Source organism: Oculina patagonica, chromosome 13, assembly GCF_052425735.1.
Source record: "Oculina patagonica isolate OP01 chromosome 13, crgOcupat, whole genome shotgun sequence".
In the NCBI taxonomy this organism is placed as follows: domain Eukaryota; kingdom Metazoa; phylum Cnidaria; class Anthozoa; order Scleractinia; family Oculinidae; genus Oculina; species Oculina patagonica.
Window position 1 is genome coordinate 7,559,137 of NC_135770.1, and position 25,830 is coordinate 7,584,966.

Genomic DNA, 25,830 nt, shown 5'->3' on the forward strand with positions numbered 1-25,830 from the left:
TGCTATAAAAGGGGGGGGGGGGGGGGGAATGGGTTTGTCAGGTAAATAAAATTTTAAAATACAGTACTTTGTTTCCGGTGGTGTTTTTAGTTGTGCATTCCAAGGAAAGGTTAGTTTCTAACCAATGTTACTGTAATTAATAAAAGGCAAATTGTAAGCTGCTTTGATCACAAAATTGGCACGATTTAATTCATACAACTCTAATAAGATGTCTTTTATCACGACTTTTCACAATGGAAGGCAACATATTTTGTAACTTTACTAGACAGCTAGGAAACTTCCACAACTTTGGCAAGAATAAAATGTCTTGAAATAATGTATCTAGATTGCCTCTTGTTTAAATGTGGCTTAAAGTTGTCTGCACTGACTGTACAATCTGTAATGTAAATTTTGTGCAGTAAGTCCAAAAACTTAATATCACTTAAAACACGCAGTGCAAGCTTAAGGAAGTACAAGTTTCCAGGAAGTAAAGTTGATATAGCATCTTGATTTACTCTTGTTAAATTTAAATGGGGCTGAAAGTTGTTTGCACTTTCTGTACAATTTGTGATGCAAGTAAGTCCAATAAGTCCAACATCTTGATACAGTACATGTGGAGTCTAGGAAGTAGAGTTGATACAGTGGTTTGCCAGTAATGAATTTGAATTGAGTCTTTCAGTAGCAAATCCAGAGATGTTTTACACAGTTTATTTTTTTAACTTAGGTGTTATTGCTACATGGTTTTCGCTGTGTTTTTTTTTTAAATATATCTGCCATTCATAGTGAGGATTGGGCTTCTATATATTGCATAGAGGCAGAATAGAGGCCAATAACCAGTTCCAGTCAAAGCAGTTCCAATGCAATAGCCACATTCACACATTCATGCTGCTTCTTGACAAAGTGCAGATTAAACATATTGAAGCAATTAGGACAAAACACAGCTGTCAGTGGATTCTTTGAAAACTGTATTTTGGATGTTTTCTGTTGTTTTTTAATTCTGTTCTGTAAACATAATAAAAGAAAGAATCAATTGTTAAAATTGATTGCAACATTGCAACAATTTATTGCAACATAAGTAGTTACTTAAAATTTTCTTTTTTCTGAAACACATCTTTCTACATGTACACTATGCTTCTTAAATCATTTACTAGTTATTATGGTCTACAAAAATGTATATACTCTTTTTTGGTTGCTATTAAACCACCCAGCTTTAAGGTCACTTTAGTGTGTCTTGAGAACACCAGTTTGGACTCTTGATTTATCAGTATTTATTTAGATTTGTATAAATGTGATCAATTGTAGTTCTTTTGTCAGTGGTAAAGCCTGAAATAAGTTTGTTTCTATCCATATTTTACAATCACTTGTTTATAATTATTTACTGCTGCTTTGCACACCATTATTAAGATCAATGTTGAAATCTGACCTAGTAGTATACGAAAACGTTCTGTTGACAGAAGGGATCGCGAATGAAGCTCTCTCAATGCTTAGTAATCTATAAATTCCAGCAAATTAAATATAACAACATCTAGCAGATATTTAGCCTTTTAAAATCGTTATTTCGATTCCATAAATACTTTGTCCATTTAATATGTTATTCAATAAAGTACATGTACAAGCAAACTGATATAAATTTTTGATCGCTCACCTCAGCAGTTGTGGCAATATATTCTTCTGCACTTTTCCTCTTCAGTTAAAGCTCAGGTTACAATGTCGCCAGTAGTTCAGATCACAAATATATCAATCCTGATGTTTAATTAGCCGTGTTTATATTGCTTTCAATGCTTTATATCCAGTTCAACTTCAGTCTTGAAAGGCAAAGGTCTGCCGAAACAGCACTCGCCAGCTGACTCCAAGCTCGTAAACCACAATTTAGTTCGGTGTGTCGATAAGGTTTTTGTGTACTATGATATCTCAATATGTTTGTAAGTGAGCGCAATTTAAGCTACTAATCTTACTTCGAGTCAAGGCTTCTGGCTGCGAAAAAGTCTCGAATAACCAAGATGGCGGAGGAAAACAATCTCAAGCCATATTCTTAGTTACCAATCCCCCTCGGTTCGAATCATCACATCGCCCGTTGTAAACCCAACCAATTTATCGCTTCATAACATAAGGCTCGAGACTAACGTCCTCGCCTAAAAATGAAGCTTGAATTCTTCGGTTTCTAGCATCCTTACTTCATTTTATTTTCTTCAACGCCGAGATGCCGTCCAAAAATAGAAAAAAAAATAGAGGAACAACTAGACACATCAACAACAAGAGCTGTCATGAACTAATTTAAATTCGAAATTATTCATAAAGATAATCAGAAATACACTCTTTTTTTTTATAAGAATACAGTTTTTCCGACCCAGGCTGAATATTCTTATTTTTCTGCTGATTTTAGGCTGAAATATTCTTATAAACATTCTTAGAAAATATTGTTTGACATTTCCGTTTTAGCAAGTATTGGGTAATCAATTACAAGTGTTTGGTGTCCATAATTGTTTCGTGTTATATTGTGCACATGTAACATTGCTTTTGGTTTCAGCCTGGCCGTTTTGGCTTTAAACAAAGCATTCCTCACAAAGATAAAGTGACGGAAATGAAAATACCTGGTTTTGTTTCAACTAAAAACATATTTAATTGTATTGTATTTACAAATCTTCAACTCAAAACTATATTCTTTTCAAAATCTCAGCCTCAGGTTTATTCTTAAAATATTCTTAAAAATTCGCCAATTTCAGCCTCGATATTCTTATAAACTAAACTTTAGTTACGTCGTAGATGTGACCGCAGCCATTATCTCCACGACTTTCTCCCAGGGGCGTAGCGAAGGGGGGTCCTGGGGTTCCCGTACCCCCTATGTGGGATATTTTTTTGGAAAAAATATACAAACATCGGCGAAAACGCGCAAAAAGTGGCATCAATGTATTGAAACTTTCTTTACCAGTGCTCATCGGATACTCAATTTATGCAGCTGTTTTGCAGGCTTGTTCCTCCCCCATGCTCACTGCTCAGTGCATGGTTTCTTTCACGCTTGCCGCGGTCCGGCTGCTAGACATGTAACGTCCGGAAGTTCATACACAAAATAATTATTTTCAGAAGTGTGAAAATTGGTCGATGTTGCATTTGTTAATCAAAGATAGGGGTAACCTCACTTGGACTATAAAAAACTATTTACATTAATCTTAAATAGTTAGGAAACCCATCTTTCACATCCGGGATTAACCCACTTTCTTTCTAATTGGTTTCTGGGACAAGTGCTGTGAGCATTTTTTAATGCCATAAAGACCTTCCCGGTTAACCAATTACGGTCGAAATGGCACTTTTGAGAGTCCAATTTGAAAATTTTCCGGGGGAGCATGCCCCCGGACTCCACTAGAAGATCGTGCCTCCAGCACTCGTGTTTGCGCCTTCACGCTCGCGACCGCCAGTTAAACCGATACTGTTCTTAAAAATGTTATCAAAACCCTGACTCTGACTGCTCATACAAAAACTTTCACTTCTAGCAACACACAACGTGGATGTCGACATTACGTACACTGGGTGTAACGTAGTGAGTGGGACCCATATTTTGGCGTTTTCGAAAAAAAAAACTCATGGATGCTGGCAGATCGCAAAAAAGTGGTAGTTCATCTTTTTTTCGCTTTTCTCAGCTGCAGCTGGTTTTAACCACGACATCGATCTTTTTTTCTCTATTGTCGCCATGTTGATTTTGTAACAACGTTTCGTTATTTCCAGCATCCAATGCAATGATGCTTGGGACCGGTCCTCCTAGTTCCAATAGATTGCCCATGGATTTTTTTTCAAGGATTTTATTTTTTCAATCCGACCGCCCGACCCAAAATTAGAAAATGTATTCGACAGTAAAAGAAGAAAAAAGAGGGGACGACCTTACAGCTGTCACTGTCACAGATCGTTTAACCCAGTAATATGTCTTAAAAGGTAAACGATATTTGGCAGATTATTTGCCATGGTAGATTTATCATTAACCTTAACTCTGACTGGTCCCGAGTCGTCTCTCAGTCTCGCCTATTAATATTAACGTGAGAAGCGCGGGGAGCCCGTGATTCCTTCCGTTTTTAGCTTGACCTAGTCTCCCTGGACTCAGGAGGGACAGCAGGAGAGACAGAAAAGACGACTGGGGACGAGTCAGAAGCTTAATTGTAGTACTCTGGAAAATTCGAAATTCGAACCGATTTGGCTGAAATTTTGCATGTAGTCTTGGTTTGGGGTCTTAAATACGGATTGGATATTTTTAAGTTCTCTAAATTATTACTTTGGGAATTATGAACATGGCCTGTTTTGATCGGCCCCGAAGGCGAACCAATATGGCGGAACGAAGGACTACTTGTCACTTTACCTACAAGCGTATACGTACCATGAGCTTTCGACAAAAAACTATTAGTCCCATCTTAAAGATTCATTCTTTTACTCTCTTCCTGTACCGAAAATTTTGTCGAAATGAAACGTTTTGGTTTTTAACGAGCAAAATGTTGTAGTGTACCTCTAGGTTGCTTTAAAGACTTATGAATTTACTGTTTATCGAAAGACCAATATCTCCCATGTTATGTCGATTGAGAACTTAGCATTTTCCCTTAATGTAGCTTATTTATGGCTTATTCGATATAAGAAAAAAAAATTGGCAACTTCAATAGCACGCAATAAAAAAATTTTACAAGTTGCGAAGGTTTGACGATTGTGAAACCACCAACACCAACAATAATGAGGAGAAGCATTTGAATTATCTTCGATGATTGATAAGGTGCCAGAAATATTACTTCTAAATAGTGATTTCTGGCTGAATAAAGACAGTTTGCGTCATTGGAATGATTTCAAAGAGGAGTTATTATCACTTCTTCGATTTACTGATGGAAATAAAGTAAATACATTATGAACGTCAGTAGTGAAATATGGCCGCTCTTCTGCGGATGAAATGAATAAAGATCATTACCTTATATCCAGTAAAGGCGCTAAATCGTCGAACAAACTTAAAGAAAATTACGCAAAACAAACACAAATGAGGATGGACATTAAAAGCGTGTTTTTATAGGCCTAGGATCATACCGGCCTATGGCGCCATTAGTATTTTGGAAGTGCCACTTGCAGTTAACACTTTGCTAGTTTCTGTTGTTATTCAATAAGTTAAATGCTTGACTCGCCTTTAGGCTTTTCCAACAGCTATCAGCACTCTCACAGATAATCTAAGCACCATTTTAACCTCGCTTTGCTTCCGCATTTCGATTATAGATCACAAAGCAACAGAAGGGACGAATTAAGTTTAAGATTTCGATCAATGCTCTGTGAAACTGACATCCTTGGCAAACCGCAATGTTAATTCAATTATATCACGTCTATGAAAACTTTGGAAGTTTCCCACGGTGCAAACGAAATGCTAGTAGTTTTTGCAATCTCATAAAATATTACATGGAATTAAAAATTTGAGCTCGAACGTTTGAATGCAGTTAATATTCACGATCGTTTTTTAGCGTTGAATTTTCTGAGAAAAGCACGAGGTTAAAAGTTGACAATATTTGGCGAAGCATGTACGAAGTCAGTTAATTCCACTTCCTTGCACATTTTTTCTGAAGTTGAATAAAAACGATAGATCATTTCATTGATGAACATGTACTAATTATTACTCTTAAATATTTATAATTCTGTTCATTTAAGAAAATAACGTTCAAATGGTGGCTCAGCTAGCAAATAAAGGGACAAATAGTTTTTGCTCCCTACCCTAATGGAAACAGTAAGGGCCAGTTTTCACTCCGACTTTCCCCTTTCATTAGAACAAGGGAGGGAGGGGGCTCATCTCACCTTATTGGAATAGAGTCGCTTATTACACTATAAGTACTAATTGGAACAGGTGCGCTGTAAACAGGCACTGGATAAGGGGGAGGGGGGGGGGGGTGCTTATTGGAACTGGAATAGGAACGCCCTCATCGGAGGAAAAAAGGGCGTGCACCTTTTTGGAATATAGAAAGCGATAACTGGAATAGGTGTGTTCATCGGAAGTGTTATTGACCAAGCGTGGGGTCAAGCTGACTGGATATTGCCCAAGTTCCGTTTTGCATTTTCTTTTATGGACCGAGACGAAGTCGGGTCAATAAAAACGCAAAAAAGAGACGACGCCGATATCCATGTAGCCATCTTGACAAAAAACGCCTGATCAATAAAGGATTTATTACATGGCCAAAAAGAGGTATTCTTTTCTCGGGACCGACGCGGGAAATCTCAAGCGGGCAAGATACGCCCATCTTGGATGCTAGCGTAGCCAATCAGAACAAAGGATTCGCTTCATCTTGCCCGCGCAAGGATTCAGTCATATAAAAATGGAGCTTATTGGAATAGTAGCATTTATTAGAACAGGGGCGTTTATCAGAATTGGGATGCCTATTAGAATATGGCGCTTATTGGACTAGAAACGCTCATAAGTGGTTTTCACTGTCACGGCACTGTCACGCCGCGTAAAAATTAATCCAATACTTTTGAGGAAAAAAATCAGGAATATTATAGGTTTTAGAAAACTACTATATAAACTACTTGTCCACGGTTCAGGTCTGTACGTTATTCCGTTCTCGAGTTATCCGTCAAAATGTTTCATTTGGCATTAAATTCTGCTACAAAGGGTGGTCAAATCACCCCCATGAATAAGTAAACATTCACATAAACACTTCTCGCAAAACCTCAACTGATCAGATTGTTAAAAATCGCAGGATAAGGCATTTTCTTTTAGAAATCGTGACAGCCTTCTGGCGGCGTGAAACTCTCAAACTGAATTTGAAATTACTATCTTAAAGACGGCGAATGCTATCGAGCTAAACACCATCGGCAAGATATATATTAAGGGAGTCTAATAGCCAGTGAAGGATAAAAACTTCTGGGTTTTATAATTTTGATGACGACACATGACAGCACGAAAACCAAATAAAATATAACGGCGCTAAAAAGTAAAAGAAGCTTGTTGCGATAAAGACACTTTCCAGAATGTGGCACCTTTTGTAAACTTATGAGAATACCTGCTGCACAGAAAAAGGCCCAGCGGGCCATTCGATGGTTCAGACTTGTTGGAACTACGGCAAGAAGGGGGTACAACGTGCCCCAATTATTCATTATATTTTTTATTATTAAAAATGTTAAAAGTTCAACTGAGGCCTTACACTACTGTGTTAAAAAGTTTTAAAAAGTTTTAAGATCCAAGCTTTCGCCGATCTACGGCATCATCAGGGATAATAAGAAATATTCCGCGCGAGGCTTATATACAGATGTAAAATAAAACGTGAGAAAAGCGAAAGAATGTGGGCGGTGAATGTAAATGCTAATTAATAAGATACAAATATAAATAAAAATGAAAATGTGGTCTAACGAGCGAGTGTCAAAGTACCCAAAGAGTCTCTAGATATGTTAAAATAAGTATTAGAATAACAAGTCCGCGAATTCGCTGCACTCTTCTCGTGAGTTGAGGGCAGGTTTGTAGTTCCGTATGTAAAAAGCTTCAAACAGTCGTAGATTTGCGGGGTCGTTTTCTAGTACAATGGTCTTGATTTCGATGCCTTTGTGAGCTTTGTTTTGGCACTTTGAAATGTGTTTCTTCACGGAGGAATTGTCATTGTTCAGGTGTTCTCTTACTCGATCGTGGATAAAGCGTGTAGTGCTCCCGATGTAGTATTGGTTGCAATTGTTACATGTGATTTGGTAAACAGCGTTGCGTAATAAGCACAATTTGGTGTCGGAGACAGGGCAGTTGGCCCTCGTGCATGTCCGTTCCGTGTTGTTCTGAGAGAGAGCTCGTCTAAGCGTGTATGACTTGTGCGCGACCCGGTAGTACTCTTTGTACTTTGACACTCGCTCGTTAGACCACATTTTCATTTTTATTTATATTTGTATCTTATTAATTAGCATTTACATTCACCGCCCACATTCTTTCGCTTTTCTCACGTTTTATTTTACATCTGTATATAAGCCTCGCGCGGAATATTTCTTATTATTAAATTTTCAGCCACGGATATTGCATTTCTAGCATTCTGATTGGTTCACTCAATCCCGGTTGTCAGCTCGTATACCTTAGTTTGACCTTATTTGGAAAATGATTGCGTTACTTTTGCCAAGCTAAAATTTTTCTACGGTTCCATCGGAAAAATGGTTGAAAAACAGCAAATTTGGCGAACTTTATGAACAAGAAATAATCAGCGGTGCCTACCACAACCACAGAAATGCCATAGTAAAATTAACTACGCAAAACAAAAGGATTGATGCGAAAAGTTTAATTAATAACGCTTGTAAACACACAACAAGAGCGAGTCAATAAAGTAGAAAAGCAGCAAATAATTTACGAAAGAACGGCAAACTGACACAGTTTCATTCAGTGTACGTCATAAAACTAGGCTCAGCACTTCCGTAAAGTTTGTTACCTTTCAATCTTGGTTTTGTGCTTTTATACTTCAACAAACCTGTTCCACTTTAAGCTGAATTTCGCTTCAAATAATATAGCAGTCTTGATGACAGCCGTGGAGCCGTAAAGAAGTACAATGTAAACACTTGCTTCGTTCGACTTGCACAAGACTTGTAGTTTCCAGAAAAGCTTTTGCTTCGGATCTTCTCGTAAATCTTAACTGTTGTCACAATTTCCAGGATATTTAGACGACTTTAGAGGGGATTGTTCGAGGAAAATCTTGGAAAGAAAACTCTCTGGCTCGCTTTCCTCGTATGTTTCATTCAACTCAAGAAGTGAACACCGCGCCAGAAGTTTTCGCGCCTCCTCATACTATCACTTCGTTTACATCAAAATGAAATGTCCAGTCGATTTAAACTTGAGAAGAATTTAATAAAACAATTATTCCATTCGCCCTTGTTGGATACGAGCCGTTATAGCCAACTCGGCGCTTCGCGCCTCGTTGGCTATTTACCACCTCGTATCCAACGCGGGCTCGTGGAATAATTGTTAATTATCCCTGATGATGCCGTAGATCGGCGAAAGCTTGGATCTTAAAACTTTTTAAAACTTTTTAACAGAGTAGTGTAAGGCCTCAGTTGAACTTTTAACATTTTTATTGAACATGCTACTGAAGGACAACATCCAAAGATTTTTTATTATTGTTTAAATCAGTTTACAAGAGAATATATGATTTTTAGAATTTCTTTTGTGTGAACAAGTAACCAATTGCATTGAAACATTTCTCGTTCGCGGCTTTTGATTGGCTTGGAGACATTTTCTTGCTTTGGTCGCGTCATCAGAGTGAGTGTTTTACAAATTCCTTTTACAAAAAGTGTATGAATTTCTTCAATAAAAACACGTCAAGCACCACTTGAGGTCTTATAATTAACTTAATGGCGGAGCTGTACTATTTTAACCGTAAAATGTTTCTTTGGTTGGCGAAAAACGGGAAATCTGAAATGATCTTCAAACTGTACAAGCACACAAACGACTGGTGTTGGCGAGAACATTCGTAAGCTGTGTGTTTTGTACTCTTATAAAGGCTGGTTCCCATATAATCGCCCTGATCGTTTCAATCGCTTCTGTCTTGCGATTGGGGCGATTATATATGAGAAAATTACACAGACGATCGCTAACGTCTGCGGCGATTGGGGCAATCACGATTGCTTTGATCGCCCGTGTTCTATCCTTCTAGCTTCTCTATCCCTTCCTCGCCGTAAAACTGTAATAACTGAAAAGATAGGAGGCCACGAGTTGTGCCCCTCACCTCCACCCCCTAATGAAAATAACATATAATACTATTATATCAGAATAGGGCACTTTTAGCATTGAGGTTGCTTATAGGAAAAGGTATGCCTTTTAAAATAGGGCGCCCATGACAGCAGGGACAGCGGCGCTTATCAGTATAAGGATGCTTATTGGAATTGGGCGCTTAATGTTCAAAAGGTCTGATCCCTATTAAATATAATAAACGGTTCTCCGTGTTACATATCGTTTTACCTTAGGGCACTTTTATACGCCCAATAGATAGCATATGTTAGTGGCGGATCCAGGGGGGGAAGTCTGGGTTTCCGAAAGCCCCCCTCAACAGACATGACACTTGCCTGACACTGAAATTCTTGCATCGACAGTGATAAGGGAACGGTCATAAAGTACAGAGGGGGGTGGGCTATGAAAAATTGGGGGTGGGCCACTATTTTCAACATGTCAAAAAGGGTGGGTCAGGAAAAATAATGCACTGCATTAGGGGTGGGTCATGGTTAGATTATTCATAAAACAGCATCTATAAAAGTGCAAAAATTCTATCAGGATGCCTAAAACAGCGTTTCTGAGGTGCTAAAAATCTAAATTTTCCCGTGGAACATTCCCCCAGACCCCCTAATTTGCCATGTACCAAACATCATCAACTCAAAACCACCAACTATTGTTATCCCTTTAAACTGCATAGACTACTTCTACAATGGTACAAATATTCTACCAGAATGCCTAAAATAAGATTTCCGAGTTTCTAAAAATCTGAATTTTCCCGGGGGAGCATTCTCCCGGACCCCTCTACTTTGCCATGGGCTCCTGACTTTGCTTTGTACAAAAATCATTAACTCAAAACCACCAACTATTAGTATCCCTTTGAACTGTAAAAAGATCATCTAAAACAGTACAAAAATCCTATCAGAATGTCTATTAGATAGCATTTCAGGATTCTAATACTGACATGATTCAAACTTTCGATCTCGATAACTTTTTGGAGATTTTGACAAAAGTGGTAAGCTAATGTTCCCTTTGTACCTATCTACACTACTGATTTTGGTTGGCCGGGGAGGGGTGGGGGTGGGCCACTAGGTTTTTCTGTGCCACTCCAGGGGTGGGCCGCCCCAATGGTGTCAAATAATTCGGGGGTGGGCCACTGAAAATCAGTACTTAAAAAGAAAAAATTCATAACCCATCCCCCCCCCCCCCCCCTGAACTTTATGACCGGTCCCAAACTACACTTCTCTCACGCACGTGTATTAGTACTGTTTATGGTAGCTCATAGTTTTCATCTTTTTTAAACCATGGTTGTGCAACCGCTACTGGTGGCTGGTGAGGAGATGCGGGGGTGAAGTTATTTGAAGCAAAAACGTTTCAACAGTGTTTTCTGAATTAAATTTTGGATAAGCCCCTGGATGTTGATTGTGTCCCAAATCTTGTTTGTTTGTTGTATTGATGTTGTGTTCGAATTATAAAACCTATGCGCGATTCTTGGCATAATATATAGTTTCATTATAACAAAGATAAAAGATAAGGTTCTTTCTGATATTTACCCTATCGTTCGGTGAGTTCGTTGTGCCCGAATAGCTTATCTACTGTTCGACAGCGGGCATTTCGACCCCCACCACTCCACCCTTAGCCATTGCTAAAATTGTTCATTTCAAGTGCAGTTTATTTATCTAGTGTCGCTCGAGATATTGCGTCCAAAAACACAGAAATATACCAAGCTTAAACTTAACTTAAAATAACTGGAGGGAGAACTGTTGATATTGGAAGCCTTAGTAAAACACAAGCAAAGTAACAACGTTCGAATGTATTACGTGACGAAGATATAATGTAACTTGATGTTGCATATTTACTTTGGAGCAGATCATAATCTTTCACGTTATTCAGATCCATATTTAACTGCACTTGTATTCTAAGAATATTTTGCTGTTTTGTCGCTTAATGAATAGTTCAATCGGCTTGAAATGCAAAATAAAATAGGTGTGAGGCTTCCTTTGGGCATATTGATACAGACCTGTTTCGAGGCTGTTCTTTGTTTATATCAGTTAAATCAAAGCAGTGATCGAGAGCCTTCTACAAAATTATTCAAACGATTTTTCCTCTTTATTTTGGGTACTAAATCGTTGTTTGTAAACAAAATTTGCTTACATTTTTTTTTGAAGAAGACGAAAATGTTAACGCTTTGTCTCCACATGGTACCACGACGTTCATGTTGATGGTTGCATCATACCGCAAATTACCGTACCCAAATTCGCAAGTAGCCAATCAGAAGCGCGATCTACTGTCCTGATATCCTACGATATCAAGTCACTGACCTGATATGCTACGATATCATGGTCACTTTGAAGTAAAGTAGTGTTTCCGCCGCGTACGTTGAATTGAAAAGAGGTTTTACCAATAAAACAGAAACTAGTATTTTTAATTAGCTGGTGTTTACCGGTCGTAAAATGAGAAAAACTTTCCCGCCAAAACTAAACTTGAGCGCGCTCGCCAATTGCGCGATGTTTGCCGACGGGTACTGAAAAATTCACACTAAAACAATGGAGTCGAAGTTTTCAAATTTTTCGCTAAATTTGGATTTTGAAAATGTAGAGAATAAAACTCCAAACAAACGAGTAAAAACATGTGAGAAGAGAACTTGATAAAAAAAAAAAGTGTCAATACAAGCACGTCAACACATTTTGCACTACGTAGCTGGCAAGCATGGTTTCAACAGAGCGAATAATATCACCGGATTTGTGGCTGAATTTGGGTACGGTAAATACCTAATAGTACCTTTTGTACGCTTCGGCGGCTTATCAGGCTCGTTCGGTCTCGCCATGGGTATTTTGGGTCGACTGCGTCTCGCCAAAATACGAACCATGGCTCGACCAAACTCGCCTGATATGCCGCCGAAGCGTACCAAAAAGGTACGATTAGGTATAAGTACAGCAACTTGTTAAATTGTTTTCTCTTTTCCAAATAGAGTTGTCCATTTTTTTTCTATTTCTGGTATTAAATCATCTATAAAAACGCTACATGTCTGATAAACGGCACGTTCTCAATCGACATAACATGGGAGATATCGATCTTTCGATATACTGTAAATTTATGAGTCGAAAAATCATTCTGGAAGTACCGTACAGCATCTTGCTCGTTCAAAATCCAAACTTTTCGTTTCAGCAAATGTTCGATACAGAACGAAAGAAAAAAAAATAGCTCTTTAAGGTGGTGAAAATGGTTTTTGCTAAAATGTTCTGTTAGGCTCGGAGATAGAGTAAGAAGAAGTCCTTCGATCCGCCATATTTGCTAGCTCTCGAAGCCGATCGAAAATGGCTGTCTCCATAATTTCCAAAGTAAAAATTTATAGAACTTTAATACATCCATTTCGTACTAAGGACCCCAAATCATGATTACATGCAAATTTCAGCCAAATCGGTAAACTTTTTAAAATTGTTCGAAACTTACAGGGTACAACACTTAACTTATTTTTGTTGTGGTCCCACGAGTTTTGAAAAACTTTGGCGTCATTTGTACTCTCTACTTAAATAACAGGCATTAACCAAACAAAGCGCGCGCAGTAGTTCGGTTATTGTCTGAAGAGGGCTAGAGACATAAAATATGTCTAGATGTACGTTGGAGGTTCTTGCAACCTCTTCCGTCAGCAGAGATCAGTGCTGAGACTTAACAGCAATAAAAGAATTGGTGGACAAATACCGACCCGTGAGGCAAAGGACAGTCCGGGCCTCGGGGTGAAACCACCGAAGACAAAAAAAATGATTCCAATACGGAAGCAGAGAAATAGAACGTTTCGCGACAGATAAAGATGTGACAGAAGTCACATTTGTATATTACTGTTTTACCTGCGTGTCAGTTGGTGATGCGCGGCCTCCTCAAGATGATGAGAATGACTCTGACCCGACAACTCCGTTATTGAGGCGGAGGACTACAGAATCTAGATCCTGCCATCAAATACGCGCACATTTTTGCCTAGATCTGTAAGGTACGTCGGTGGATATTTTCATAGCTGATTAAAAATGAAGCGAAAGGAGCAGTTGTTTGCCCTGCTTATCAAAAAATAATGGCGTTATGTAGTACGACAAAAATGAATTCACGCAGAGAAGTTTAAGAAAAAGTGCACATGTGCTTAAGTAATGTTATACCTTGTGAAGGATCAAAAAGAAATAGTTAAATTAAACAGTTAATTAATAATAACCAATAAGAAATAATTGATTTGGCTGTTATTTATCAATAGCAAACTAACTGTCAACTAACAAATTGTCCAAAGATTAACTAACAACTGACAAACGGCCAAAATTTAAACTTGCAACTGAAATTTTTAACCCCCTCCCGCAACCCCAAACACCCTCGAGCTCCCTTTCCACCCCCATTCAGACCCTCCTAAAGATCTCCAGTAACGAGATAAAATTATCACACCAATTTTTCAGCGTTCAGTATTGGTACAGTACAGGATAGATTACGCTTAAGTCCGTAGTGGATCTTCTTACAAGCCTACCTTCCAAAAATATCTAACACGGCTGGCAATATATCAAAATCACACAGTCAAGTTTGTTAGGAAAATTCTAACGAGACTTTATGTATGTTGTGGTTAAATTTTATATTTGGTTTAAAATTTTTCAATTTTTTTTTCATTGTCTCATATTCATTATCATAAACTGAAAAAAGGGAATAAAAAATCAAACTGGTTTGAAAACTTTTACATCAAAGAGAAAATTTAACCACAACATATATATTGCAGGAAGTGATGGATAATTTTATTTTTATTTCTTCTAGTAAAATTGTAACCATTTAGCTGAGTCAGGCCTAAAGTATTCGTATTTCCTTTTAATTTAGCAGCCGCTAGTTATCTATTCCTACCTCTTTTTTGTCTTTGCTTCCCACAAGCTTGAGTAGCTTGCCGACAAGCCTGAGTAGCTTGCCGATGTTGTAGATGATATTAAGGGGGACTGGTACTGGATCATAGGCATCGTATGTCTGAATTGTAATTGCTCTTTTGATTGTCCACACCTTTAACGAGTTTTCCTTGAAATATTCAAGACAAGAACGTGTAAGTTGTGGCCTTCGAGTAACCTTTGTAGAGCAAGGGTCTATACGAACGTTTTTAATACCTTTTCTATGCTAGATGCAACTTATAACTTTATGGTGAAAGAACATGAAAGAAAGTATGTGTAGCTGTGTGTGTTCGGTCGAATCTACTGTAGTGGCAGGGCCAGGCAAGGCCGCTAGAAGCGAAACACATAATATTTTTAAGTGCTCTGGTCAAAGAGCCTCACATATAACAGCAACAATGAGCGTTAGGTGGACAGACTCTTGCAATCGCAAAAGGCCAAGTCGAGATTTTGCCTCTTACCACTGTACGCTGCCACGTGTTACTAAGCAAGGCTATCAGCATATTAACAAGAAGGATGACTCCAAAAACTAGAAAGGCAGCGTATAGGATTTGGGCGACAGTCTCCGAAGGAACATCTACGGACGCCAAAGGGTCAGTCTCCTGTGCCCCAAGCAGAGACCACCCCAGATGAGTAACCATCATCCACCAACTGCCAAATAAAGATGTTTAGATATTGTAAGAATGGCAGATCACAAGCTAGCTAATCTGCTACCTCCCATGGCCAGTTCTCACGGTCAGCGTTTGAGAAATAAGAGGTGTTTTGTTATTCCAGCATGACCTGATCGTTTCATAAAATCTTTTATTATTACCCAAGCAAAATGAAAAAAGTATTTTAACTTAGTTGTAATTAATTCTAAAACATAAAAAAAATGTTGTAATTATTGTTTTATATATATATATATCGTACGCAAGTCTGTCGCACGACTTCATTGAGATTCCCTATTACGAAGTAGATCTACAGTAAACCGAGTATATGCCTCGGATTTTTTGTTGCTCAGTTTTGAATTCACGTGGTTTGGAATTATTGTTGTCGCTGAATTACAACTAACATACCGCCAAATTAAAAGTTATTTTCGTCTCAACTTGACTACAATGGCCTGTGTAGTCGTTATTGTTGTTAATGGTTTTATACACAGACTAAAATAAAATCTATTGAATTGATAGTTGCAGCAAAAATAAGTACAATTTTGATCAATTTCTTCGAATGGTAAACCCCTTATTACCCCCCTCCCCCCGGTTATAGTCCCACCATTCCGTAGGAACGAAAACAATATCCCGGTTATAAGCCCTACTCAGGGGGGCGGGGGGGGGGGGGAGAAAGTCGGCACTTTTCTTTGGAGACATAGCAGTGCCTGGAAACGGTGCAAGTCTATATCAATCAAGCCGTTGCTAAGAAAGACGTCAAACCAAAGTTTTGTTTTTTTTTCTCAGAAATATTTAAATATCCATGACTGCGTGCGTGTGAAATGCAAATAGTGGCGGTGTTTGCGTTTGATGTTTTACGCCGCTGAGATGTTTTTGGCATTTTCAGCCAGATTTCTCACCTAAAGTCTCACGTGACTAAAAATGTTTTGGCGGCGTGGAATGACAAGCGAAAAAATTTGTCACGCTTGAAATTTAACAACCAAAAAATGGGAAATAATTTCAGAACCATTGGAGCTATTTTTACTTAGTATAACTCACAATCTCTACTTTTGCCAGACTGGTCACCTTTATCACTGTTTGGTGTTTTGATATCCGACAAAAGGAGCGATCAAAACGCAAATAGCTGTTGTGTTTTGTGCAAGGCCAAGTATAAATTATGCAAACTAAACAATGAACTTTGTCAAGCTATTCACCGGGGCCTTAGCAACCACTCGATAGCTGCTGCGCATTCTTGGTTGCCCGGCACCGCTTTGTCCCCTTTTTGAATCGCGTAACAAAGGAAGTTTCCTCCCCCCCCCCCCCCCCCGGCCCTACTCCATGCAGGTTTTCCGTGTTAACTACTCTAACTGGTGGCATTGTTTGTTGGCCCGTTTTGTTTTGTTTTACCAGTCTTGAAGAATTTTTCAAATACCTAAGGTCGCGAGATGATTTTGAGATGATTTCGAGATGATTTTGAGATGATTTCGAGATAATTTTGCTTTATTATAGAGCCTTTGTTTACGCCTGGCAAGACGTTTCAAAGAGTGATTGAACCATGGTAGATTATATCGTGAGCTAGTCCACTTTGAGGGGATGTAAGAATCCATTATACGGTGGATGTTTTCTTCGAAGCAGCTCCATTTATCGTCGATTGAATTAAAGCCCCGTTATCCATATGAAGGGATAGATTTGTAAGTTCTTCTTTAATGCGAGTAGAGTCGGCTTTCTTTCTAATGTATATTTTGCGTTTGACATTTCTCTTTCTTCGACAAGAAGTGTTCACAGTGAATAACACAATGTCGTGATCACTTATACCTGGGACGATGCTGATATTTTCAATGATGTTAGAATTATTGGACAAAATTAGATCTAAGATGTTTTGTGTATTCCTGTCCCTTCTAGTTGGCTCTTTGACATGTTGACTCAGATCGTGATCATCAATAATTTCTAACAGTCTGTCAGAGGCAGGAGATTGACTTGAATATTCGGTATCCCAGTTAATATCAGGAGCATTGAAATCACCAGAAACAATGATGTTATTTTTATGCACGTTGTTCCCAAGTTTTAACAGTGATGCATCTAGTTCATCAAGGCTTGTGACGTTTGATGAATTTGGTCGATAGTATGATCCAAACAGCAGTGATTTTGTTTTCTTGTCTGTTAGCTGACATTGGGTCCAAATAATTTCGCAGTCGGTGTCCAGGTCCGAACGATGTGTTACTATAATGTCGTCTTTCACTGCCTGGAAAACGCCTCCGCCGTGGCAGTCATCAGGGCGATCTTTTCTGAACATTTTGTAGCCCTTTGGAAATATTTCGTTACTTTCGATGTTCGAACTTAACCAGGATTTAGTACCAAGGATGATGTCAGGTTTGTATTGGTCAACTACAGCAGCGATGTCTGCAATTTTGCGGTGTCTGACATTTGCAGAATGCAGAATGCAGAATGCAGACTGCAGAATGCAGAACGCAGAATGCAGAATGCAGAATGCAGAATGCAGAATGCAGAATGCAGACTAAGAGAATATATTGTGTTACCTTTACCGTTATTGAAAGCTAACCGTAAACAGGCTAACCGGAGTGTATAGTAGGCTAACCGGAGTGTGTAGTAGGCTAAACGGAGTGTATAGTAGGCTAACCGGAGTGTATAGTAGGCTAAACGGAGTGAACTTTTCACTCGGGTTAGCGTACTACACACTCCGGTTAGCCTAATGTGCCAGTGCCAGGAATTTGACGCAAAACTTCACCCACCAGGTGGGGCATTTGACTATCGAAGGAACAAGAGCCAGCGGTCAAATGCTAAAGCATTTTGTCATTCGTTCATAATCACTGCGACTACGAATGTTCACGATACTCGAGCTATTCCGCGATTCCACCTCGGTTTTTGTTACGTTATCCTTTTTGCCTTCAGCGAAAAGCATTTAACTGTGGATTTTTTTGTCAGAAGACAATTTTCTTCTCGGTATCAATAAGATATTTTCAGGAAACCCTTCGCAGACAACGAATTAGCAGAGCTAGAAAGAGTGATTTCAAGCTACACAGAGCGAAAGTAAACATCAATGTTTTCGTCGTTTTGTTATAGTTAATCATTTTGTCTAATCCGAAAAGTGTGGGGGATTTAACGCTCTTTGAAGCCCTAACTAGTGGGGCATTTGACCGCCTAAACCGCCAACATAGCGGGGAATTTGACCAAAATTTTTCGAAAAAGTCAAATGCCCGGGGGTTTGCCGGGGGGGGGAGCATGGGCGGTTTTGGAATTGACTGGTACATAAATAGCACTTCGGTTAGCCTGTTTACGGTTAGCTTTTAATAATGGTAAAGGTAACACAATATATTCTCTTAGTCTGCATTTGGCATTCTGCATTCTGCATTCTGCAAATGTCAGACACCGGCAATTTTGTTTTTAGCGCTCCGACAGTTCATTGTCATGCAGGTTAGTTTCTTTCTGTTGTTCTTTGGCACGTCCATTGGTCTTCTGTTATTGTTACCATACAGCAGATTTTGCTTTGAGCATCTTATGCTGATAAGATTGTGCCAATTCACTCCTCTGGGACAGCAATTTTTGGAGCCGAGGGTGACGTTGTGTGACACAGTGGATGGCCGTAATGCATGGCTGCGCTTGGCTTGCGAAGAAACAATGACCGGTATTGTTCTGTTCATAGTGGGCCCAGGATTGAGCTTAAATGTCAGATCGCCAATTAGTTCCATGTTGAAAGTGGCGGAGCTGTTTGGATAATAAGAACATGGTCTTTTGTGTCTTTTCATCCTGCGCCACTTTGATAAATTCCTGAGCAATAACGAGTCAGTGATTGTGTAGCTATTCGCCCAGCGATGTGAAATGCTCGTTGTGAATAATACATCCTTGTTAGAGTAATTTGATGTATTGTGAAGCAAAATTGCAGCAGCTATTTGGGTCGAACGGAAAGACGCCGGTGGATTGAAAAAATCCCTTCTAGGAGGCAGAGTATTCAGTCTTGAGTCGCATTTTCGAGGCCAGTTTGTAGATTCATAGCTACTGCAGTGTCTTCCGTTCAGAAATGGTTGCTTGGTCCAGCAGAGAGCGAAGCAGAGGAGAAAAAGTCCGGAGCGATCACATACACGTCTTGCCCTCATTATGTATTCATTATCATTATCAACTTAATAAATGTAGATGTAGATGTTAGTGCGCTGCTTATCAGAGACACTGCAAAATGAAATTGTTCGGCTCGAATCTTTGGCTTAACCATACCCTGAGTGCCAGAGGGTTTCCTTGCGCGGTTTTCGGTGACGGTCTGTCGATCATGTCTCTATTTGGTAGTGGGGGGGAAAACCTCTAGTACCCAGGATAGCTTAACTGTTATTATTCATCAAAATGTTAACTTGGCTCAGAGGCTATAAGGTGAATAAAGAAGAACAATCGACTTTATCCCTCGACCTCCTTTCTGTAACCCTCGAAACAAAGTTAGCATTTTGAAGTATCAAAATAAGCCTACTGAAATAACAAAATATACAAGGCAAATAAATATATAAGGCTTTCATGAGTGTTATGATAAACAAGCTTTTTACAAAGGCTAGAAATGTGATTCTTCATTCAGCATTCAGAGCAGGACGCATGCGCTATATCTCACACTGAAAACTGTAGCCCACATCAAAAGTCAATTACTCTATGAATTTTCAAAAAGTTCTTTTTTATTCTACTGTTACCAGTTTTTTTCCTCAGATCTGTCGTTTTAATTTTAGAAGATAGTAAAAAGGAAAGGGGTGGGAGCATAGATCACTTTTAACGAAAAATAAAATAGTATCCAACTCACGTTTCGCGAGAAAAAAAGAGCCAGTTTACGATTCAGGAAAAAAAAAGAGGCCTTTCACGGATCAGAGAGAAACCCTTTTCTACCCTCATTTCACTGAATGTTTACCAAACCTTAGAGAGCAAGCGAATGGCTTGCTGGGAGCACTTACCATGAAGGTCCAGAGTTTCTACAAGTGCTGAAAAATATTTGAAATCGTTAGTTAGTATGAGTGCTCAGCAAGTTGTCGGATTCCTAAGGGGAATCAGCGTAGAATTGCCATATCCCTATAACACCATCATTGTAAGTCAATTCTTGTTGACAGCATCGTTTCCTCTATTCAATATAAGGAAGTATGTGTAAGTTGTGGATAAGCTGTAAGAAATGTATTTCCAGGCTAATTGTGTGGCATGGGATGATCAGTAAGACGCACTATTTCATCTTTTTTGTAATGTTCAATCTGTATGTTTAAAAGCCAGGGCTATAACTGGAATTGAAATTTCAGTATGTGGTAAAAAGGTCCAGAATCGTATCAAAGAAAGAGGTAAATTCATAAAAAAAAAACACTTACATGTCATTTTGGGCAATTCCATTCGCAATAAAAGATTTCTCTGCCATGAAAACTTTAGTTATGGCGATGGAGAAAGCCAAAATTCCTGCTATGAACTGTAAGATTATAGTGCTTATGTCTTTAAGAATGTTAAATAGGGCAATCTGGATGACGCCAAGGTGTCTTGACTGTTCTGTCACGTGACCAAAAACCCTCATTGTTAGGCACAAGGTGTTGAAGCTGTAGAAGTAGCCAGCAATGGCGAGAGCTCGGTTGTTCATCTCTGATCTAGAGGTTACCATCGTGGTTACCTTCAGTGTTATAATTATCAAATAGACCAGTAGACTGATGAAGTCTAGCGAGTTCCAGGGGTCGCTAAAAACAGAGCATTCATCATAATCAATCAATTAATCGATCAATCATTTAATCCAGCCTTATTCATCAACATATCAATAGGTCAAGCAATCCGTCAATTGATCAATCAATCAATCAATCGATCAATTAATAAGTACACCAAAAAATATGGACAACCATCCACACTACCAAGTAAAAACACCATAGTCAGATGAATTTTAGACTTTTTGTGTTTTCTGCTTTCATGATTGCCCGGTTTGTCTGCTCAGGCATTCAGGGGCTTATGCACCTGTCTTGCTGTTCATTCTTCCGTTCATTCGATTTGCCGTTGGTGCAGATTGCGTTTTTTTACACAAACATAACTATCATGATTTTCTTTTACCACTGAAACCCTGGCTCTGGTCAGACAGTTCTGTGGATGGCGTTCTGCGCTTACAACCTTCGTCTGTTCGTTCTCTTTGTTCAGAGCTCTCATGTGCTTACTGGAAACATGTTGGGCTGCTCACTCGGCCGTTCATTCGGATCGTTGTTGCTGCAGTTTTCATCCGTTACTTACGTAAACACTAAAAGCCGAAATATTAAAACCCAGAAAGTGCCCAGACTTATTGGTTTTAATATAAAAATGGTTTCCCATAGCGTTGGAACTAATTCTTCGCTTGACAATTAAAAAAAAGACATTCCCTGTAAGCTGCGCCCACTGCACCCATGGATGACGACTGCAAGTAGCGCGCGCGTGCAGCTGAAAACCCTGTCGAGCCTTCTTAATCAATCACAATCAGACAAGCGCTAAATTCAGAAAGGTCGATGTAGTTTTTCAAGCTTACTGAAACATTTCATGATATGGGCTCTGAGAAGCATAGTTGTCATATATACCTAATTGAAGAAACGTTGATCCGTGAAAAGCACAAACATGAGTAACAGTGTTTGTGTTTTTTTTTTTTTTTTTTTTTTTTTTTTTTTTTTTTTATTTTTTTTTTTTTTTTTTTTTTTAAATTTTTTTTTTTTTTTTTTTATTTGGTCTTTTTTTTTTTTTTTTCTCGCTTTTTTGTATACTTAACCAGGCATGTTTGGCAGTAAGGGTTTAGATTACCATAGGAAGAGCATATGTTTTTAATCTTGTCTTATACCCCCCCCCCCATGATTTATCCCAACAATTCCAGAACGATTAATTATGACGTTAAGGGTCAAGTCCAGCAATGACTTCAGAGTATAAATGGAAGTATTACAATAAAGCCTTTCTGTAAAAAACCTACATACCTGAGATATTCTGAAAGCGTTTTCAGACGAATCCACTTCGTTTGAAATCCAACGTTTCCTTTTTTTCTCCGTTGCTTTAGGCGTTTCATGATGTCCAAAATTTGTTTACGCTCTACCAGATAGCGGCCCGCGAAGAAAACGAGTATCACCCACTCTAATCTGCTGAACGCTATGGTTGATGGCGATAAGCACAACACATAGTGTAGAACAGCAAGCACAATGTAGCTCAGCGTGTCGCGAACAAACTTGGCATAAGGAGTCGAGTACATTCGGCACACATTTTCCACTGAATATAAATAAAAAAAAGTCAATGTCGGCTAGCGCTGCTAATCAGGATAATTCCCGAGGCTGAAAGATTGTGAAAAAACGAGCAGTTCGCCGAGAAGCGAAGAACCGAGGGCAACTGTGAAAGTTTGAAGACACTATTTCAGCCAAGGGCATTATCCTCCAATATACCAGTAAGCCAGAAAGGGATTTGATTTATTTTATAACCCTCCGATTAATTTTTACAACGCGCTTTATCGCCAGTAAACTAATTTTGAAAAACCTATGTAATAATCCAGGAGCAACTGTGGTTAAAACAAATGTATGTTGATTGATTTACCTGATAAGGTGACTTCATTCGTTTGTTTTGTGCTTGCCTACAAAATCGGGCGACGGATATAAAATCGGACGGAGTATATCGCTGATACCCGTCGTCCGATTTTGTACCACGTGATGCGTTTTGTCCAATGAACGCGCGCAAAAATTAATGAGTGGGATATAACAAAGGATATTCGGAGTTTGAGTAGCCCATCTGCGCGCGCTAAAAACGCTATCCACCGTTTGAGTACAGTCGAAGCTCTCTTAACGGACACCTCGTAAGCGGACAGCTCACTTACGGCCGCCTTGTTTGAAACCCCGTTTTTAACTCCCATACAAACTCGTATTTTTACATTCTCGTAAACGGACATTCCCGTAAGCGGCCGCGGACACTCAGGATTCGACTTGGACTTTTTCTTTGTTTTTAAGCTCCCGTTAGCGGACACCCCATTGAAAATGCTGTTACCAACCCTATATCTTGTTTTTAACAGTCAACTTCACATCGCCGTTCGTCAGAACAGTATACAGTACCACATTTAGTGTTGTTTTGTCGTCATCCACGTCCGTCAGGTTATTGTTAGCTGGGCAGCTCCCGTAAGCGGCCATATATCCCTACACTCAAGTGGCCGCTTACGAGAACCATTCTCGTAAGCGGCCAGCTCCAGTTACGGACACTTTTCGCGTCCCGAGGGTGTCCGCTTACGAGAGCTTCGACTGTATATACAAAGTTTGTCTAACCGTAGATTCCAGAGCAACCTTAAATTTATGAAAAAATACGTAGCTCGAAATGCTGCCTACAGATCTTTTTAAATTTTTTAAAAATGTTTCTTTTGCCAATTCCACAAAAATATATCAAAAACAAGAACTTTCACCAATTAGTTTTTAAGTTATTAGCCTCAAAAGATCAAAAATAGGATATATCTTTTATCTCTCTTGCGGTTGCCATGACAACGAATTTTGACATCACAACGACCTCAATTTGTTTATTGGTGAAACTTTTACAAATTTGCACCAAAAGATTTTCCATGGCATCATTGGTCTAGCGGCGATGGAACACCAAAGATGGGCATGTTTTAAACATTACAAGCCACGTTCATTCCTGGAACTAGTATATCCGCTGGCTGTACGATACCTGTCACATTAGACTTCTCTTTCTCGTTTGCTTCTTCATTCCCCTCGCCTCGCTTGCTTCTGCGCTCTTTTCCTCGTTTGCTTAATTTCTCCAGCAGTGAAAACACCATGAACAGGATTGGAAGAAACAGCAAGTCAAAGAAGCAGAAGAAGCGGAAGAGCAGAAGCTGCCACCGATTCCATCCGGTCTTCTCAGCATCACGACCATGAAATTTGCGATTCAACTCATCCTCAACTGCCGGGTGGGTGAAGAACTAAAGAAAAGAAAGAAGGAAAACATAACTGCATTGGGTATTTGTCAAGCGTCAATGGTTAGCAAATGTCCGAATTTACAAGGAAAATGCGCAGAAGTGTAATCTCCGATAAGCTTAGTAACTCCACGCCACGCTGATTATGAGAAACTACAGTCAAGCTCCATCTGAACTGACTTAGTTAAGCTTTTTTCGGGGTGTAATAACTTAATTATCAACTGGCGTTCTCTTTTGGAGAATTGTGGTTCTATCAGTTTTATCATTGCATTCAGAACGGAATTTGTTCTCCATATATAGTTGAGCTTTCTCTCTCGCGAATCAACAAACATGGTGGGTGCGAGTTTGTAAGTTGAATACGACGTGTAAGGTTTTGTTCTCAGTTTTAGATAAGCAAACATGCTATAAACTAGCTGTGTGCTCGCTAAGACACCAACGGCAAATACGTAGGATATTTAAGATGGATAGGAGATTCATTAAATATTCATGCGGGTGCAAACCAATCCCAGTACCATAATTAGAACACATGTACACAACTGTAAACCCCAATACAAATCAAACAATAGAATTAAATTTTGATACAAACTCCTGCTCAGCTAATAAGCATTCATTAACTTTTAATACAGATCTGTACTGATTCGCATAACAATACTTTGCATTCAATTTATTGTTTTCATTTCACAAGTAGCATAAAATATGAGCGGGAGATCTGTATGGGCAGTTAAATAGTCCGGGTGCCCGTGAACTATTATGGGCGTTCCGTTTACTTGGAAAGCTGGCAAATTTTAACTGCACTAGAATTATTCCTTGGACCTTGGTAGTCAATGCTAGGGTGGCAGTGGAAACTATGGCGTGGGCTGTTTGTAGTGGGAGGGTTCGCAAGTCACTCCATTTAGGTGCAACAATTTGCAACGTTAATGTGCGTTTCAAGGGTAACACTATAGCATCAGCTGTATTGGAGGTAAGCTAAGAATAAAAAAATCTTGCAAATTAATGTGTTGAATGGAATTTGTTTTAATTAAGGCTTTATCTAAGTGGTGTGATAGGTATAAAATTTCAAATTGCATATGAAAAATAATTAAAGTTAATTAAAGAAGGCCTCCCCCCCTCAACTTTTTCTCGCCCTAAAATTCCACTTCATAACACAGCTAAGAATGTTGTTGTTCTTTTGTAGTGTAGTTGAGTGAAGTTTTTTCCAAACATCGTCAGATTAACTTAGTTTTGAAACTGATATCTTCTCTTTACTCTTTGATGTAAGGGCATCCCCTTGGTAACCATGGTTACCATTTCAGGAAACATTCTGTTTCCGTAATGACATGCAGACATTGTGTAACTTACTTTGTATTAAATTGTTTTCGAGTTCACACCGATTGGAAAACATTATTAAATTGAACATTAAAAAATATTAGATGACTTTCATTCGACTTTTGTTCACCTGACAATCTGCTTATGTCACAAAATTTAGTTCCCATAATACCTTACGGTTACATGTTTTCCCAGAATACATTTAGTACTTGTAGATTGTTTGATTGTGGGAAAGATGGAGTTTCCAGTTCCTACAAGGTAAGTTCGTAAAACTAAAGATAGATAACTGTGGTTTATAGCTAACCGGTAAATTTGCCCCAAGTCGTTTAAATGGTGCAATGCATTCAAAACTGAGTTACAAAGGTGCAAAATTGAAGTAAGTTGAAGTTGAAACGATGTAACGAAGACACCTCTGCCGCGCGAAGAACACCGCGATACTTAATTAATCAATTCTGTTAACGGTATACCATGACACCA

General features: G+C 38.9%; 2 protein-coding genes across 11 annotated transcripts in view; one reads left to right on the top strand and one right to left on the bottom strand.

Annotated features, from left to right (window-relative positions):
- The window catches only part of LOC144635400 (scavenger receptor cysteine-rich type 1 protein M130-like), a 327,613-nt gene that overhangs the window by 92,278 nt on the left and 209,505 nt on the right, over nucleotides 1-25,830 (top strand). The gene's annotated exons all lie outside the window — the stretch shown is intronic.
- LOC144634914 (uncharacterized) overlaps nucleotides 1-25,830 on the bottom strand; it is a 203,768-nt gene that overhangs the window by 64,324 nt on the left and 113,614 nt on the right. For all 10 annotated transcript variants that reach the window (XM_078493960.1, XM_078493966.1, XM_078493965.1 and 7 more), the window contains 6 exons: nucleotides 23,802-24,054; nucleotides 22,088-22,373; nucleotides 20,498-20,851; nucleotides 20,099-20,125; nucleotides 14,997-15,186; nucleotides 14,504-14,668 (listed from right to left, as the gene is read on the bottom strand). In XM_078493960.1, coding sequence (XP_078350086.1) covers nucleotides 14,504-14,668; nucleotides 14,997-15,186; nucleotides 20,099-20,125; nucleotides 20,498-20,851; nucleotides 22,088-22,373; nucleotides 23,802-24,054 — 1,275 coding nt within the window. The remainder of the gene's footprint in view (nucleotides 1-14,503; nucleotides 14,669-14,996; nucleotides 15,187-20,098; nucleotides 20,126-20,497; nucleotides 20,852-22,087; nucleotides 22,374-23,801; nucleotides 24,055-25,830) is intronic.